General features: G+C 38.0%; 1 protein-coding gene across 8 annotated transcripts in view; it reads left to right on the plus strand.

The window, feature by feature from the left end:
• Positions 1 to 17,643, plus strand: part of ACACA (acetyl-CoA carboxylase alpha) — a 277,010-nt gene that overhangs the window by 109,961 nt on the left and 149,406 nt on the right. For all 8 annotated transcript variants that reach the window (XM_042917229.1, XM_042917232.1, XM_042917230.1 and 5 more), the window contains 12 exons: positions 285 to 446; positions 774 to 937; positions 5,205 to 5,355; positions 6,317 to 6,420; positions 8,414 to 8,495; positions 8,894 to 9,039; positions 9,888 to 10,038; positions 11,751 to 11,885; positions 12,240 to 12,386; positions 12,724 to 12,912; positions 13,591 to 13,691; positions 14,383 to 14,471. In XM_042917229.1, the coding sequence (XP_042773163.1) occupies positions 285 to 446; positions 774 to 937; positions 5,205 to 5,355; positions 6,317 to 6,420; positions 8,414 to 8,495; positions 8,894 to 9,039; positions 9,888 to 10,038; positions 11,751 to 11,885; positions 12,240 to 12,386; positions 12,724 to 12,912; positions 13,591 to 13,691; positions 14,383 to 14,471 (1,621 nt within the window). The remainder of the gene's footprint in view (positions 1 to 284; positions 447 to 773; positions 938 to 5,204; positions 5,356 to 6,316; positions 6,421 to 8,413; positions 8,496 to 8,893; positions 9,040 to 9,887; positions 10,039 to 11,750; positions 11,886 to 12,239; positions 12,387 to 12,723; positions 12,913 to 13,590; positions 13,692 to 14,382; positions 14,472 to 17,643) is intronic.

Raw genomic sequence — 17,643 nt, forward strand, 5'->3', positions numbered from 1 at the left:
ATTATGACACAGTTAGGACTTTCTAGCTGTCTGAACTTCTTGGATAGGCACTTACACGAACTCTTCCTATATATATTTTAATTCTGCTCCTTTAATGGAGAAATGCAATAGACACACACACACAACTTAGAGTTACCTATTCGATTATTGTAGAATACAGGTTACAATAGAAATAGAGTATTTTAGGTGAAGCTTACTAAAATGAAAAATCTTGTAGGTAATCTGATAGCCTCCACATTTTAAGGAAAGTAACTGTGAAAAATGAGTGATATGTTTCCTTTCAGATTGCCATGGGGATCCCTCTGTATAGAATCAAGGATATTCGTATGATGTATGGAGTATCTCCCTGGGGTGATGCTCCCATTGATTTTGAAAATTCTGCTCATGTTCCTTGCCCAAGGGGCCATGTTATTGCTGCTCGGATCACTAGTGAAAATCCAGATGAGGTAACCCATCACTTAAAAGGTTTATACTTTTTTTTTTTTTTCTATCTTGTGACTTCCTCTGGAGATGGAAATTTATAGAAGTCTCATCAGAGCAGACAAATAAGTGATCACTGCTCCCTTGGCCATTTAATCCAACTTTAGTCATTATGGAGTCCTTATTGGGTGGGTAGCACTGGATGTTGGCTCTCAAGCCTTTCTGATTTTTGTGCATCATTTCTGCTTTTGTGTATGATTAACACAGAGTCTAAACAGTGAATGAAGAGTGAACAGTATGTTCTCTTCCTTGGAAGTATAATATGGTTTCTCATATTCTTCATTCTCTAACAGGGTTTTAAGCCCAGCTCAGGAACAGTTCAGGAACTGAATTTCCGTAGCAATAAGAATGTTTGGGGTTATTTCAGTGTTGCTGCTGCAGGGGGCCTTCACGAATTTGCTGATTCTCAGTTTGGTCACTGCTTCTCCTGGGGAGAAAACAGAGAGGAAGCAATTTCGTGAGTATAATAACATTTGATTGCATTAAAAAAAATAAATTTGTTCTAATCTTCAGTGAATGTGTGATCATGGGAATGGAAATTGTCTGCTACAGAAGTACTGATACTGTTTTGGAGGAAATATATCTTCAGTTGTACTTGCGTTCATGTTTTGTTAAATTATGCAGTGTTTGGCAGATGTTTTTCTGTTTGTTCTGAGTCTTTTCAAGTATTCTTACTTTAAATATTTTTGATAAGTTTATAAAATTGATTGCTTTAAAGAAATCATATTTTTCCACAGAAACATTGTTTTGGTGGGGGAGGTAGATTCTTGACCAAGAGTTTGGTATCATATAAAATCATAGGTGGGATCTGCTGTTTGTCATCAAAATAAAGGTATGGCTGTAAATGTCCTACAGTCATTTAAAATAATAAAGTTAAGGGTCCCTGGGTGGCTCAGTCGGTTAAGGGTCTTGATTTTTGGCTCAGGTCTTGATCTCATGGCCAATTGAGCATGAAGCCTGTTTAAGATTCTCTCTTTCTCCCTCTGCCCCTCCCCTGCTCTTTCTCTCTCAAAAAAAATTTTTTTTAATAAACATATATATATTTTACTTTTTTAAAAAGTTTATTCATTTATTTTTGAGAGAGGGAGAAAGTGTGAGCAAGGGAGGGCAGAAAGAGAGAGGGAAAGAGAGAGAATCCCAAGTAGGCTTCCACAGTTAGCACAGAGAGCCTGACACGGGGCTCGAGTCAATGAACTGTGAGATTATGACCTGAACTGAAGTCTGACTTTTTTTTTTTTTATTATTATTTTTTTAATGTTTATTTTTTGAGACAATGCGAGAGACAGAGGGAGACACAGGATCCCAAGTGGGCTCCAGGCTCTGAGCTGTCAGCACAGAGCCTGACGCGGGGCCCAAACTCACGGACAGTGAGATCGTGACCTGAGCCGAAGTCGGACGCTCAGCCGACTAAGCCACCCAGGCGCCCTGAAGTCTGACTTTTAACCAACTAAGCCACCCAGGCACACAGCCCCTGCCAATTTTTTTTTTTTTAATAATAAAGTCAAACTGCTTGTTATGTAAAAACTGTATAAGGGAACTATCCACATTGTTTATGAGACCTTAGTGTGCTATGACATATACACATAACTTATACACATATGACTGCTATGTCATAAGTTATTAATATTCTATTAAACATAAATATTAAACATTAATTTTTATTTATTATATTGTTAATTAAACATTAAAAAATACTACAAGCAATTCTGCTTTCCTAAAACGTAGGGCTCTAGGAAGTAATTGTAACACTTCAGATATTTTAGAGTATCAAAATTGAACTAGTTCTTTCTATTTTTTTTTTAATGTTTATTTTTGAGAGAGAGAGAGACAGAACGTGAGTGGGGGAGGGGCAGAGAGAGATGGAGACACAGAATATGAAACAGGCTCCAGGCTCCACACTATCAGCACAGAGCCTGATATGCAGCTCAGACTTATAAACTGTGAGATCATGACCTGAGCTGAAGTCAGACACTTAACCGTCTGAGCCACCCAGGTGCCTTAGTTCTTTCTATTTTTTAATGGTATATTTTCTTGAACCACCTATGTTTATAACCATTTCCTTGACCTTCGATCTGTATCCATCCATAGGCTGAGTAGTCAATAGATACTTATTAATAATATCAGCTTTTTAATAATGTGTATACAGAAGTAGGGAACTCTTAATTTTTCTCTATTTTGTCTTCTACAGTTCTTCCCATTTATTCAAAACTATAAGTAAAGTTTTTCAAAATTAAAGCAATACTACCAGAAAAATTGTCTGCTATAAAGATGACTTTTTCTTTTGCAGCTATATTCTGCTTTACCAAAGTAAAGAAAGCTTACACTAGAACTTGTAAAATTGGTGGCTTTCCAACTAGTCACAGCCACAGATGTGTTTTTATTGGCTTGCAGAGTGTTAATTTTTAAAAAAATTGCCAATATTTAAAAATTGGGAGATTGAAATAAATATATGGATTTCTGCCTTCTCTTAAAAATGGGATGATAATGACAACACTGGTTTTATATTCCACTTGGCAAAAGTTTACTGAAGCTTTGTGTGGCTGCTGCTTTTAGAGGAAACATGAACTCTCTCACCCAGCCCCCATCCATTCTGCCTCACTCATTTACATTCCCAGAGTGGCCTCTATTGGTATTTAGGTTTAAAGTCTTGATTACGGAGACCACTGAGTATTTTCTATAGCACATGTCCTCTAATCTGGTTCAGAAGCCTTTGCTCCTTACCTCCTGACCTGCTCTGTACATTTCTCTATGGTGTGAAGCTAACTAGGTTAACTTCTAGCATATTAAAAATATGGTCTTTATAATAAACTTGCTTCTTGACAACATGCCAGAAGTTCATTCTTCAGCTCAGTTTGTTTCTTCTTTCTGCATAACATTAGATCTATATTCTTCAGCTTGGTGTGCATATTCTTATTTTCCAGAATAGCCTCAATCCCCATTTCAGCATTATTTCCCATAGATGGTCATCTAAATACCATGAGAACAGGGCCATGTTTATCTTATTGCTGCTGTATCCCCTGAACATAGTGTTTAGTAAATATTTGTTGAATAAATGGCTTTGTCACTAGTTCCTGTCCTCATACCTCAATCCTAATGTACCCTGAACACAACCCATGTTTTTGTCCCTCTTTCCCTTTGTTTTTGCCATTTCCTGTGTCCATTCATTCATTCATTACATTTATCAGATATTTTCTTAATATCTGTTGGTGATGGCAATATAATGAAGACACAAATAGAGTCTGTGTTCGAATGGGATGTTACAATCCACAAGAAGACAGGCAATAAGCAACTAAACTCAATGTAGCAAGTGCTGTCTATAATAGTGGGGTTACATAAATGCGTTATAGGAACATATAGCTGAGTCAGCTAACTCAGTCTGGGGAGACCAGGGACGGTTTCCCAGAAAGAAGTGACATCTAGACGGTTAAGAAGCATATAGGAATAAACCAGGCCAAGAGGGTGTAAAGAGGAGGATGGAGGTGGAAAACAGAAAAATGGTTTAGGCTGAGGGAATGCCTGGACCATTGGGATGATATTCCTATCACTGTCCTAACTCCACCTATACTTTTATCCCATGTCGGATTCCACGTGCCTCATGAAACCATAGGGAGGTGGATTTTCTCCCTTCTTAAAACTAGTCCAGCATTTTGCTTGTATTTCTACTGGTATTTATGATATTCTGCCATATATTTTGAAAGCAGTTATTGTATCTATATTCTCTCTCCCTTATGAGTCTAGTATGTGTCTTGAGTCTGTGAGATACCTAATTAACAACAAATTAAATATTTGTTGAAGTAAGGACCTGCCCTTTGCGAGATAGGCACTGGGCAGAAAGGTACAGGAAACGACTCACAGTATTTGAAATTTTGTTAAAATTAGATCATTTTTTAGGCCGCCTGGGTGGCTCAGTCGGTTGAGCGACCGACTTCAGCTCAGGTCATGATCTCACGGTTTGTGGGTTCAAGCCCCGCATCGGGCTCTGTGCTGACAGCTCAGAGCCTGGATCCTGCTTCATATTCTGTGTCTCCCGCTCTCTCTGCCCCTCCCCCATTCATGCTTTGTTTCTCTCTGTCTCAGAAATAAACAAACATTAAAAAAATTTTTTCTAATTAGATCATTTTGCACCTAATTGGGAAGTAACAAAAGTAATGAGCAATTCCTTCCACAGATGTCTAAAATGCAGCTTAAAAAAAAACCTCTCACATGCAGGGTCAGGCTGTTACCTGACTGTACCCAGCCTATTGTCTCGTTGTATGGAAACCTCATGAAGGTATTAGCATTAGAAAAAATGTATTGAACTATATACTTAAGTATATTTTATTCTGTGTCAAATATACTTTAATAAAATAAATAAGGTATAAGGAGGGGAGAATTATGCCCTAATCCTAGTTAGCTAGCAATAAATGAATAGAATGGTGGAAACTCAGTAAGTGAAAACTGAGGGTGGTTTGCACATAGTTTTTTCTGTACTCTACATAGTGAAAGGTGATATGCTGATGCTTTTATGGTAATATCAATCCAAACTTTGTAAGTTTACTGACTTACAAAGTCCTGTCTGGAATGCACGTGAATGAACACAAGTAACATGTGCACCGTCATTTGTTTGTGGAACTGTCTCTCTCCTCCCTCCTAAGACTCCAGAAGAATTGAAAGATTCTTTAAAATGATTGAAAAACACTAAAACACTCATTGCTGAAACAGATCTGCTTCTGTTCTTCTCCCAGAAACATGGTGGTGGCTTTGAAGGAACTATCTATTCGGGGTGACTTTCGAACTACAGTTGAATACCTCATCAAATTGCTGGAGACTGAGAGTTTTCAGCTGAATAGAATTGACACTGGCTGGCTAGACAGACTGATAGCAGAAAAAGTACAGGTGTGTATTTCCCCACTTGCCATACAACTTTTGGGATTGGGTTTTTATAGGGTTGTGGTGTGATCAGTCCATGTCACTAGAGAAAATTTATTTGATTCTAATGTAAGTGATTGTTGATCTACTTGGTAAAATCCAGGAGTCAGTGCAATTTCAGCACCATCAGAGTTCTTGTGCTTGTGTTACACAGTCACTTTACGTGTTCTAGTATTATTTCCTAAAATATATTTGAGGAGAAGCGTCTAGAGATTGAAATATGTCTGTCCTCATTTGATGTTAAGTCTGCTTCAGAGTTACCCACTTATATACATCTACCAAGTGCTGATGAGAGGGGTCTCATTTAAATCAGCAGTTACCCTTTGTTCCTGAGTCACTGGGCTATTCTAAATAAGATTTTGTATAGAATCATTAGATGCATCTAAATTATCTGAAGGTCCAAATTTTGATTATATACCATTTTTCTTTGAGATTATCAGTAGCCAGATACTTGTACCTTTTTGAATGGATTTGTTGATTTATTTTGAGAGAGAGAGAGACCAGGAGAGAGAGAATCCCAAGCAGGCTCTGTGTTGTCAGCACAGAGCCAACACGAGCTCCATCTCACAAACTGTGAGATCATGACCTGAGCTGACATTAAGAGTTGGATGCTTAACCGACTAAGCCACCCAGGCACCCCTTGAATTTATTTATGACAAAATCTTGTTTTTGAGCTCTTCTTTGATTGGTTCAGTGGAAATCTTAGGGAGAGTATAGAGAAAGATGTTTTTCATCTCTAATTCATTGAAGTCTCTATTCAAATTCTAAAAGTAAAACGTGTTTTTATCTCAAATATCAGTTGAACAATAAGGTTGTAGATCCTCAATGCTAGCTGTTTCTTCACAGCAAATTTGGATCTGATTTAAATTGAGGGGCCATGGTGCCAAGTGACTATGCTTTTGACCTGCCCTCTTTTTCTTTCTTTCAGGCAGAGCGACCTGATACCATGTTGGGAGTTGTGTGTGGGGCTCTCCACGTGGCAGATGTGAGCCTACGGAATAGCATCTCTAACTTCCTTCATTCCTTAGAAAGGTAGGTTTTGTTTCTCATAGGCAAGCCAACCAGTGGTCCTGGTTCAAAAATCCATTTATTCTTCTCTCTATCCCTGGCAGCTTGTGAGTGGTACCTATTATTCAGTGACGATGGAGGCGAGGGCGAGAAAAGTTGTGGGAGTTTTCATGGCAAATTATTTTGGGACTCTAACTTCAGATTTTAGGAATTAACTTATCCAGAGTTAGAATGGGTTGCTTTTTAAAAACAAATCCAGCTGAAGTAAGCATTCTCTCCTGTACAAGTATCAAATGTTTCCAAATCCCCCCCCCCCCACCCCGCCCAGGGATGAAAATCTGGTATTTCCCACTAGCATTGAACCCTAAATATTTCATATATTACCTGCAACACCTTTCAGGAATTTGTAATTGAGGCTGATATTCAGGATGACCTCATGAGTCTTTCAAGTAGAGAATCAGACTGTATGGAGCTCAACTAATTTCTAACTCTGGCTCTGGACATGAGGCTCTGCCTTTGAGTCCCTGGAGGAATGGTCCAAGGGGCTAATCATTTTAAAGCACTTTAATCATAGGCACTGTTTCCTTCTATGTTATTAGACTTCTATCAGCTTTCTTTTAAGGTGTCTGAAAGGGAGAAACAAAATTGTCACAATTGAACTGAGATTGCAGTTATTCAAGTCTTAATGATAAATATCTTTCATTGTGTTGCTTTCATGCACTAAAACCTTCAGCAGCTCACATTACCCTTGTGTATTAAATCTAAATCCTTCAGTGTGACTTTCAACTCCCTATATACTTTGGCCCCTTTCTACCAGTCCAGTTTTGCAACATGCAATCTCATGTTCCTCAACATGCAATCTTTAATCTAGTTAAATGGTTTCCTTACTAGTGTACAAATGTGTCACACATAAAATCTCCTCTGCAAGCTTCCCTCCACCTTTTTAATGCTAGTTATTTTTTATTTATTTTTAAAACCTGTATTTTGAAAAAATTTGATTTAGAGTGGCATGAATAGTACAAATAACCTGTGTATATTTGCACAGATTCATCAGTTATTTACCTCTTGCCTCACTTGCTTTATCACTCCCTTTTTCTGTTGTCAAAAATCTTTCTTGATAATATTTCCCTCCTTGGCAATGTCCTTCCCTTTCCCCTGAACCCAGCCATGGCCTATTGCCTTTTTTTTTTTCTTTTACTACCCCAAATGAAGTCCCAGTTGATAAGAGCAGATGAGGGTTGATTGTAGTGGAGCATTTGTCTTTTTTTAAGTTTTAATTTTATTTATTTATAATAACCAGTAATATATTCACATGGTTCAAAACTCAAAAGGCACAAAAAAGGTAGATAGTGAAAAGTTTCCTTCTTAGGTCTGTTCTTTGACCACCTAGTTTTTTTCTCTGTAGTCAACCCATGTTACCAGTTTTTTCTGTGATGTTCCAGACATATTATAAATATATATAAGCATATACACGTAATATTTGTTTCATCCCACCCCCTATTTTTTTTAATGTTTATTTATTTTTGAGAGAGAGAGAGTATGTGTAAGCTGGGGAGGGGCAGAGAAAGGGGGGACAGGATCTGAAGCAGGCTCCGCGCTGTTAGCAGAGCCCAATATGGGGCTCGAACTCACAAACTGTGAGATCATGACCTGAGCTGAAGTCAGATGCTTAACCAACTGAGGCACCCAGGAGCCCCTCAACCCCCTGTTTTTTAAAAACACAAATAGTAGCATACTCTGAAACTGTTCACAATTTCACTTACCCTTTTCATTTAATGGTATAATTTGGAGGGTAGTTCATATTAGTACATAAATGTTTTCATCTTTTTGATGGCTGTATAATACTTCATTATAAGGCTTTTTCATAATTCATGTATCAGTTGCTTACTGATGGTCCTTTAGGTTGCTTCTGGTGTTGATGTTCTAGGAAGTGCTACAATTAATAACCTTTGAGATTTCCTTATGAACTTCTAGAACTTTCTAGGAGTAGATGTGTCTCACATTGTTGTTCTTTCAGGGGTCAAGTTCTTCCTGCTCATACGCTTCTGAATACAGTAGATGTTGAACTTATCTATGAGGGAGTCAAATATGTACTTAAGGTATGCTGAACCCAACTGAAGACTGCACCTTACTTTTTGTCTTTCTTTGTTAGCTTGCTTTCTTTAAAGGTCAAGATATGGGGGAAATGTTTGGTTTACTGCAGGATAGGGTATTAGTGAAATTACAGTCATTTGTGTCAGTGTTCTAGTGCTCTTCAATGTGACATATGCAGCCAAGAGATCAGGAGTCAGAGAATAACCAGACTAGGGAAAAGCATCTAGGGTCACCCTGTTAGCTTGCAACAGGGCTGAGCCATGCCCACAGATAGTGATGCTAAGAGCACCTTCCTCTCTGACAGAGCTTTCTTACCTATATCTTTAAGGTACTGAAATTTTGTCTGGGGTTCCACCTGGAAGGGACACACTGACTTGTCCCTTCTGGTTCTCATTCCCTACAGGTGACTCGACAGTCCCCCAACTCGTATGTGGTGATCATGAACGGCTCATGCGTAGAAGTAGATGTGCATCGGCTGAGTGATGGAGGGCTGCTCCTGTCCTATGATGGCAGCAGTTATACCACATACATGAAGGAGGAAGTGGATAGGTAAGGGACTGTGTGAGGTCCATTTGCTGGTCATTGTATCAGCCTTTCCTCTCAGTAGTCACCAGCTCTTGGAATTTTTCAGGGCCTATTTGGGTGTAATTTTTTAAATAAAAAGAATAGTACATGTACTTAACAAAGATTTCAAGAGTACAAAAGTGTTTATTTCCAGTTAAAAACACTGTTTCTCTGCCACTCCAATGTGAGTAGAGAATGAAAAATAAGTTCTCATCTTTTCAATCAACCACTGTTAACAGTTTATTTTTGCAGAAATTTTATGTGGATATATAATTTTTATATATGTACATACTGTGTTTTTCTTTTGCATACATTCACAAGTAAAAATAACCTTTAGATACTGTTCTGCACTTTCTGTTTTTCCTTTAACAGCTATCATAGACCGTTCAACACCAGTTATTCAACGTTAGTGTGACAGTTTCATGAATTAACATATGTAAAGTGCTTAAAACATTGCCTGGGACATAATAAGCATTCAAGAAATTATTAGTTGTTATTAGTTGTTAGTTATTATATCATCATCATCTTCATGTTCTTTTTTTAAAATAGAGTTGTCTATTCTTTTCAATGGTCATATAATATTCCATTATACAGATGTACCATAATTTAGACCCTTATTGAAGGAGATTTTGTCTATGTGCATTGTCAGCAAAGATGGGATGAATGTTCTGTTTTCCTGTGTGTATATAGAATAAAGTTTCCAGTTTGAGGAAGGAGGGTTGTAGGTTTTTTGTTGTGTTTTGTTTTATTTCAGATTGACATTATTCTGACATTTTCCTTTACAACCCAAGGTGCTTTATTTATTGGCTTACATACTCCTACTTACCTCCTAGATATCGTATCACAATTGGCAATAAGACCTGTGTGTTTGAGAAGGAAAATGACCCTTCAGTGATGCGCTCACCTTCTGCTGGGAAGTTAATCCAGTATATTGTGGAGGATGGAGGCCATGTGTTTGCTGGCCAGTGCTATGCTGAGATTGAGGTCAGGGTGGTGGTGGGCCTCTCAGGGCATGGGCGGGTGGGGGGGAAGGTGGGGAAAGCATCTGCTGGGATGGACTAGGACTGAAGAGTAACAGAAAAGAAAAAGAAAGTAAAGAGCATCAGTTGGTTTAATTGGCTTATGAACATGATTTTAAAAACAAATAAAAAGCTCACAGTTTTTCTCTGACAGATGAGGAATCTCTTGCTCCAAAGATAGATACTGGGCAACAACAGTGCTTACTGGTTGGTTAAAAAGAAAAAAAATAAAATAAAGATAGGTGGAGTGGGGCCACAAAACAGACAAGTAATGAAATATGAATTCCGAGAGAGTTAAGCACAGAGTGCAAGGGGGGTCACTTAACCCAAATTGGGGTGCAGCTGGTGGATATGGTGGATAGTAGGGGAGGACCTCCTGAAAGAGAGGGGACTTTGAGCTTACTTTTAAAAGATGGATAGTTGGGGCACCTGGGTGGCTCAGTCAGTTGAGCATCCGACTTCGGCTGAGGTCATGATCTTGTGGTTCGTGAGTTCAAGCCCCATGTTGGGCTCCCTGCTGTCAGCACAGAGCCCACTTCATATCCTCTGTCCCTTCTCTCTCTGCGCCTCCCCCACTTATGTTCTCTCTCTCAAAAATAAAGAAACATTAAAAAAATCTTTAGGGGTGCCTGGGTGGCTCAGTCTGTTAAGCATCTGACTCTTGGTTTCAGCTCAGGTCATGATCTTGCAGTTTGTGGGTTCAAGCCCTGCATCAGGCTTTGTGCTGATGGTGCGGAACCTGCTTGGGATTCCCTCTCTCTCTGTTCTCTCTCTCTCTCTCAAAATAAATAAACTTAAAATAAATAGAAAATTCTTTAAAAGGTAGATAGTAATATACCAGGTGAAGAAGGGCAGGACAAATGTTTAAAGGGAAGAACGGCGTGTACAAAGGCACAGAAGAGAGTATAGTATATTTAGGGAATTGCAAGTACATCGATATTGCTTGAGAATTGGCTAAGGTTTAATGGGAAGTGCCAAGCAAACATGCCAAGTAAGTCATCATAACTTGAGATCATGAAGGACCTTATGAGACACACTAAGACGTTTAGGCTCCCCTGGAGGCAGTGAGGAGTCATAAAAGGATTTTACGTAGACAACGGATACAACGAGATTTGGGCTGTAGAATGATTGTATTTAGTGACCTCGTTGGAGATGTATAGAGGATAGGGAATTCTGTTGGGAGGTTTTTCAAGTACTCTAGAACAGGTACGATGAGGGCCTAAACCAAAGACATGGCTGGCGAGGAAGATTTTTGAGAAGTTTGACAGGGCTTGGTAATTGGTAGATAAGGGAGAAAGAAGAGTAAAGAATGACCCTCAGATTTTGGCATGGGTATCTTTGGTTGACAGACCAACACCTAGATCATGGGTATAAGGAGGCTGAACTGTTAATCAAGTCTAAGTATAAAACAAGTAAAACACAAACTATGGCAAAATCAATTTAAACATTAGAAACAAGAAATGTCGGTAGCTGTCATTAATCCCTAAAGCTAGGTCCTGAGATTTTCTAATTGCCCTCCTTCTACTTTGTTGGAGATTTCAAGGTTCTCATTATTCTGGATGGAATTAGAGATAGTGTTAGATAGGTAGACTTAGATGTTGAAGGGAAAACTAGCTTCTTTAAATCATTCATTGTAAAGAGAGGCTAAGCTGTAATTTTATTTATTTTTTGTTACAGGTGATGAAGATGGTAATGACCTTAACAGCAGCAGAGTCTGGCTGTATCCATTATGTCAAACGGCCTGGAGCAGCTCTTGACCCTGGCTGTGTGATAGCCAAAATGCAGTTAGACAACCCCAGCAAGGTCCAACAGGTAAGTAGGAGGGTACTTTTAATATTGCTCTCTAAGAGTTGATTACATGGTAGGGGTAGTTTGGAGGGGCAGATGATTTCAATGCGTAGTTTGCTAGTTTTTTCTTATGCTTTTTCCCCCCGATCTCATGCCTTGTGTTTGTGCCTGTAGCATTATGGAACTAGATTTTGCAGAAATTACTACGATACTAAGATTCTATGATTTCCTCTGATGATTCCTCCATTGATTTCTCTCCTTGTAGCTGGGTATGGTAAAGAGATGTCTTGGTTTTGAATAATGACTCTAAGTTGCAGTGTGTATGTGTAACCTGACTAGAAGGTACTGGGTGACTTGATCTCTCATTGGGGTTGACAGGCTGAGCTTCACACGGGTAGTCTGCCACGGATCCAGAGCACAGCACTGAGAGGCGAGAAGCTCCATCGAGTGTTCCATTATGTCCTGGATAATCTGGTCAACGTAATGAATGGATACTGCCTTCCAGATCCTTTTTTTAGTAGCAGGGTATGAATCACTTCTCTTGGGGAAAGGGTGTACAAATAGGGTACTGTTCTCCAAGGTAGTTTAAAAATCACATAAGGATTTTTTTAGAGGGAGGAAAAGAAAGCTGTTTGGCCTGAAACTCTCTCACCTTTAGTTGTGGGATGTGGAGTCTTTAAATCCTTGCTGCTTATCTGTGTCATTGACTTCACATTTAATTGGGATTTAAACCAGAGAATGAGGGCAGAGTTAGATGCCTATATTATAGTTTCATAGTAAATACTGCATGATACTGAATCCAGATATATCACTTTATTTTGGAGATGGTTTTAATTTTGTGTGGATCTTATTTCCTTCTCAGGTAAAAGACTGGGTAGAGCGGTTGATGAAGACCCTCAGAGATCCCTCCTTGCCTCTCCTAGAATTGCAAGATATCATGACCAGTGTCTCTGGCCGTATTCCCCCAAATGTGGAGAAGTCTATCAAGAAGGAAATGGCTCAGTATGCCAGCAACATCACATCAGTCCTCTGTCAGTTTCCCAGCCAGCAGGTATTTATAGAGTTACATTTCTCTACTAGCTACCAGTTCTGGAGTTCATGTTGTGGGATTCCTTCCTGCTTGGATCCTCTGTCTGGATGTTGTACTTTTGCAGTCTTAAGTATTGTGCCCTTCACAAATGTGTCTCAGGATATAAGCCCAATAAAATACTATATGTGAAGTGTGAAAGTATTTGTGATTATAAGAAAAAATCTTTTACTTAATAGAGGTTTATTCTTGGGCCTATGTCCTAATTAGAGGAATTTTGTGAATTTAAAGTGGAGGGATATTTGTAGTTTTATTAGCAGCAACTTCTTACTACCCCAGCAGCATGCTTATTTTTTGCCTGTGAAGCTAATTTACATGTAGAGAGTTAAGGTAGGCAAGTGAGGAATAAAGTTTGAACCTTGACTGTGAACATATCTTGCCTGTCAAGGGCCTCTGGTAGGATGGTAGCTTTTGTGTTACACTCATTAGTTCATCTAGGAAAGTGTGAAAAGAAATAAAAGTTGCTTGCTTATTTAACACAAGCCTCTGAACTATGCCCAGTAACTTCCAGCTGCTCCCAGCATGTGAAAGATGGAAATTTTTGTGTTATAATTAAGATTACTGGTGGTGATGCTACACAGGCTGATGCTTTAGGTCGCTTTGTTGGGTTTGGCTTCATTTTTTTTCCTCTTTCTTCTTTAGATTGCCAACATCCTAGATAGCCATGCAGCTACATTGAACCGGAAATCTGAACGGGAAGTTTTCTTCATGAACACTCAGAGCATTGTCCAGCTGGTACAGAGGTAAAGTTAATGTGATTCCCAGGATACATAGGATTCCTAGACCTGTTCATACCCATACCTTCCTTTATTCTAAGTACGCACCAAGAGATTTATCTCAGGTTTGACTTATTAGAAAGCACTTGTGTCTTGGGAAATATAGGTATTTTCTAAATACCTTAGATATCTAAATATCTTAAGACTGTGAGCTAAAATATTTCTGATGACTTTTGTGTTCTCCATCTTTCTGTGAATTATTAAAGCATAGAAATTTCATTGCTTTTTTTTCCTGGTAATTTTGATGAAACTCTTAATTTTTCTTTTGGCACAAGGCTAAGTAAGACATTCATTCTTCTTAGCTTCCATAGCCAACTATTGGACTGAAGGAACATTCACAGAACATTTTCAACTCTAAGATGCTCATAAATTTTTCAGATATCCCTGAGCCATTTTAGGAGTATAATGATCATTTCTACATAGCAGTGGGAACTGAACCAGGGTGTTGTTCAGTAGGGCTGTCAAGTGGTTTTTGGTTTTGTTTTGTCCTCCTTTTTTTCTTTCCTTTTATATAAAACAAAAAAACCCACAAAAACTCTTGTCTGTAGGCAGATTTCTGAGGCTTAGAATTTAAGCTCTGGGCTTATTTAAATAGTCTGTTATTCTAATAGTATTAGCCTGTCTGGTTTTTCAGTGGACATTTTTTCTGCTTGCCTAGGTACCGAAGTGGCATCCGAGGCCACATGAAGGCTGTTGTGATGGATCTGCTACGGCAGTACCTGCGAGTAGAGACACAGTTCCAGAATGGTAAACCTCTTCCTGAGGACTCTGTTTCTGAGAAAGCTTCCTTGTAGGACTGTGCAGCAGCAGAGCCAGTTCATCCTGTCACTAACACCTACCATTAACAAACTCTTGCCCTGTCACCACTTTCTTAAAAACTAAACCTCCATGTCCCACTAGTGCCAAAGAAAGAACAACAAAGACAGCTTGATGAGATTGCGAATCTGGTGTGCCTTCTGGGAAAGGGCTGAGATAATTTTTCTAGTAGAGATTAGTATTCCCTGTTGGTGTCTTCTTGACCTTGTTTAGTGAGAGTTGGTTGAGTCATGACCAGGCTGAAATTGAAAACTGTATCTGAAGAGCTTGCCTCTTGGCAGCTAATCCACGGATTGAACCGCAGACATGTGAAAAAGGCTCAGATTTTCCAGTACTATTCAGTGTATCATTTAGGTGGAATTTATCCCTGGCTTTCTCTGAAGAGCTTCATTAAATGATGTATGAAGTCTCTAAATGTGAAATACCTCTAGGTAGGATTTTAAAAGCTACATACTGCTGATATTGCTTCCTGCCACAAGGTGGCAGTGAAACATCATAATTAGAAATATTACTTAACATCTTCCGTATTTTGCTTCCTTTTGCATCTTTTAAAGGATGGCTGTGCCACTCATAACCAGCAAAAATCCTCAAGTAAATATTAGCAAACCAAATCCCTCAGTGTATATACAAAATAACACATCACAACCAAATTGTCTTTATCCTACTAATGCAAGCTTGACTAATATTGAAAAAACCAACTAATGTGATTTATTATCTAAGGGATTCAAAGAGGAAAAAACAAGGTCACCTAAAGATATGGGGGAAAAATATTTGACAAAATTTAATATTCATTCATGAGAAACTCTTGGCAAATGAAGAATAAGATGGAACTTCTTTAAACATATAAAGTTTCCCCACCAAAAAATCTGTAGGGTACCTCATGCATAATAGTAAAATTGAAAGCATTCTCTTTAAGACAGGAATAAGATGAGGGCACCTGCTCTCACTGCTTCTGTTCAGCATCATACTGGATGTCATAGCCAGTGCAATAAGATAAAAAGAATTAAAAGGTATGAGGACTGGAAAGGAGTAAGGAAATAAATCTGCCACTGTTATATGTATGATATCTACCTGGAAAAGCTCAAAGAATCCACATATTTATTGTTGGAATTAAAGTCTAAAAAAGGTTGTTGAATACAAAATTCAAATGTATGTTGAATTTTGTGTGTCTTTATAGTACAATTGTTTAGAAAAGCAGTTTAGAAAAATACGCCACTTAAAATAGCAACCCAAAATATGGAACACTAAAGAATAAGTCTAATAAATGTACAAGCCTTTTTTGAAGAAAATTATGAGTGAACAGTAATGAAGATCTAAATAAGTATCATGGTCTTAGATAGGAGTGTACACCTGCAAAGTATTGATTCTCCTGGAATTCATCTGCAGATTCACTGATGTTCAGTAAAAATCCTAGTAGGTTATCTTCACGGAATTTTTCAAGCTAATTCTAAAATTTACATGAAAGGAAAGTCTGACAATAACCAGGATACTTCTTTTTTTTTTTTTTTAATTTTATTTATTTTTGAATATTTATTCACTTTTGAGAGACAGAAACAGAACATGAGCAGGGGAGAGGCAGAGAGGGAGGGGGACACATAATCCGAAGCAGGCTCCAGGCTCTGAGCTGTCAGCACAGAGCCGATGCAGGGCTTGAACTCACAAACTGTGAGATCATGACCTGAGCGGAAGTCAGACGCTCAACCGACTGAGCCACCCAGGCACCCCTAACCAGGATACTTTTAAAGAAATACAAGGTGGAAGGATTTTCCAGTGAAATATCAAGGTTTAATCTAAAGCCATATTAATGAAGAGATTGTGATATTGGTATAGGGAAAAATTAAGAGACCAATGGAACATAGTAGCCCCGAAACAGATCCACACATATATGAGTTTACATTATAACAGAACAGGCATTTAGATCATGAGGAAAGGATAGACTTCTTTCTCATTAAATGATACTACTACAATGGCTTATTTATTTCCAAAACCAAAAAAAGAAATTGGATCTCTATCTTAAACCGTATGCACAGAAGTCAATTCCAGATGAATTAATAAAGACTTAAACATGTTCTAAACAGGCAAAACTACTAAATTTTTAAGAGAATAGCCGTATGACCTCAGGGTAGGGAAGGATTTGTCATGGAAGACACACATCTAGTGTAAACCACACATCTAGTGTAAACTAGAAAGGAAAAGGCTGATGAAAAGATGCCATAAAGAGACTGAAAACATAAGCCACAAAGTGGGAGAAGGTACTTATAAAACCTACGCCTATAATGAAAGGGGTTAGTAAATAAGTAAAAAGACAACCTCTTTGAAAAATAGGCAAAAGAAAAAAAAATAGGCAAAAGATATAAAAGGATAATTCATAAAAGGAAGGATACAAATGATCCACAAATTGAAAAGATGTGCAATCTCATTGCTAATTAGAGAAAGCCAAAAACACAATAAGATTGGCAAAAATTAAAAAATCATCTTTCACTACTTCTGTAACAGTGCAAATTTCCAAAGTGTAAACCACTTTGGAAAAGTTTGTCAGAACTTAATAGAGTTGAATGTTTTATGGATTCTTCAACCTCACAATTTTACTCTTAGATAATAAACTTTAGAGAAACTCTTACACATGTTTGTAAGGAGACATATATGGGACTATTTATTGGCAGCATTGTTCATAACAGCAAAATAGGAAACCATTAGAATTACATAAGTAGAATAAATAATTGAATTTTGGTATATTCCTACAATGGATTACTATACAGCGATGAAAGTTGAGGAACCAAGTTATACATATGAACAGAAGGATGTGTTTCACAAACATAATGTTGAGACATAAATGGAATAAATGTAAAGAAAAGCAAAAGAGTGAGTAACATAAAATTCAGCTTAGTAGGTATTTCTGAGGGGGAGCACATAGGATCCTTCAAAGATAATTAAAAATGTTCTAAGATAGATGGTAGTTATATGGGTATTTATTCTGCTGTATGTATATCTCACAACAAAAGGTTTTTAAAAATGTGGTGTCATTGCTTTCTTTCTGCTTAGTGTCTCTGCTGTCTTTTCCCTGGGTAAATATTCTTTTTATCTGTCCTGGTTCTAGTAATTC

This window comes from Panthera leo, chromosome E1 (assembly GCF_018350215.1).
Source record: "Panthera leo isolate Ple1 chromosome E1, P.leo_Ple1_pat1.1, whole genome shotgun sequence".
In the NCBI taxonomy this organism is placed as follows: domain Eukaryota; kingdom Metazoa; phylum Chordata; class Mammalia; order Carnivora; family Felidae; genus Panthera; species Panthera leo.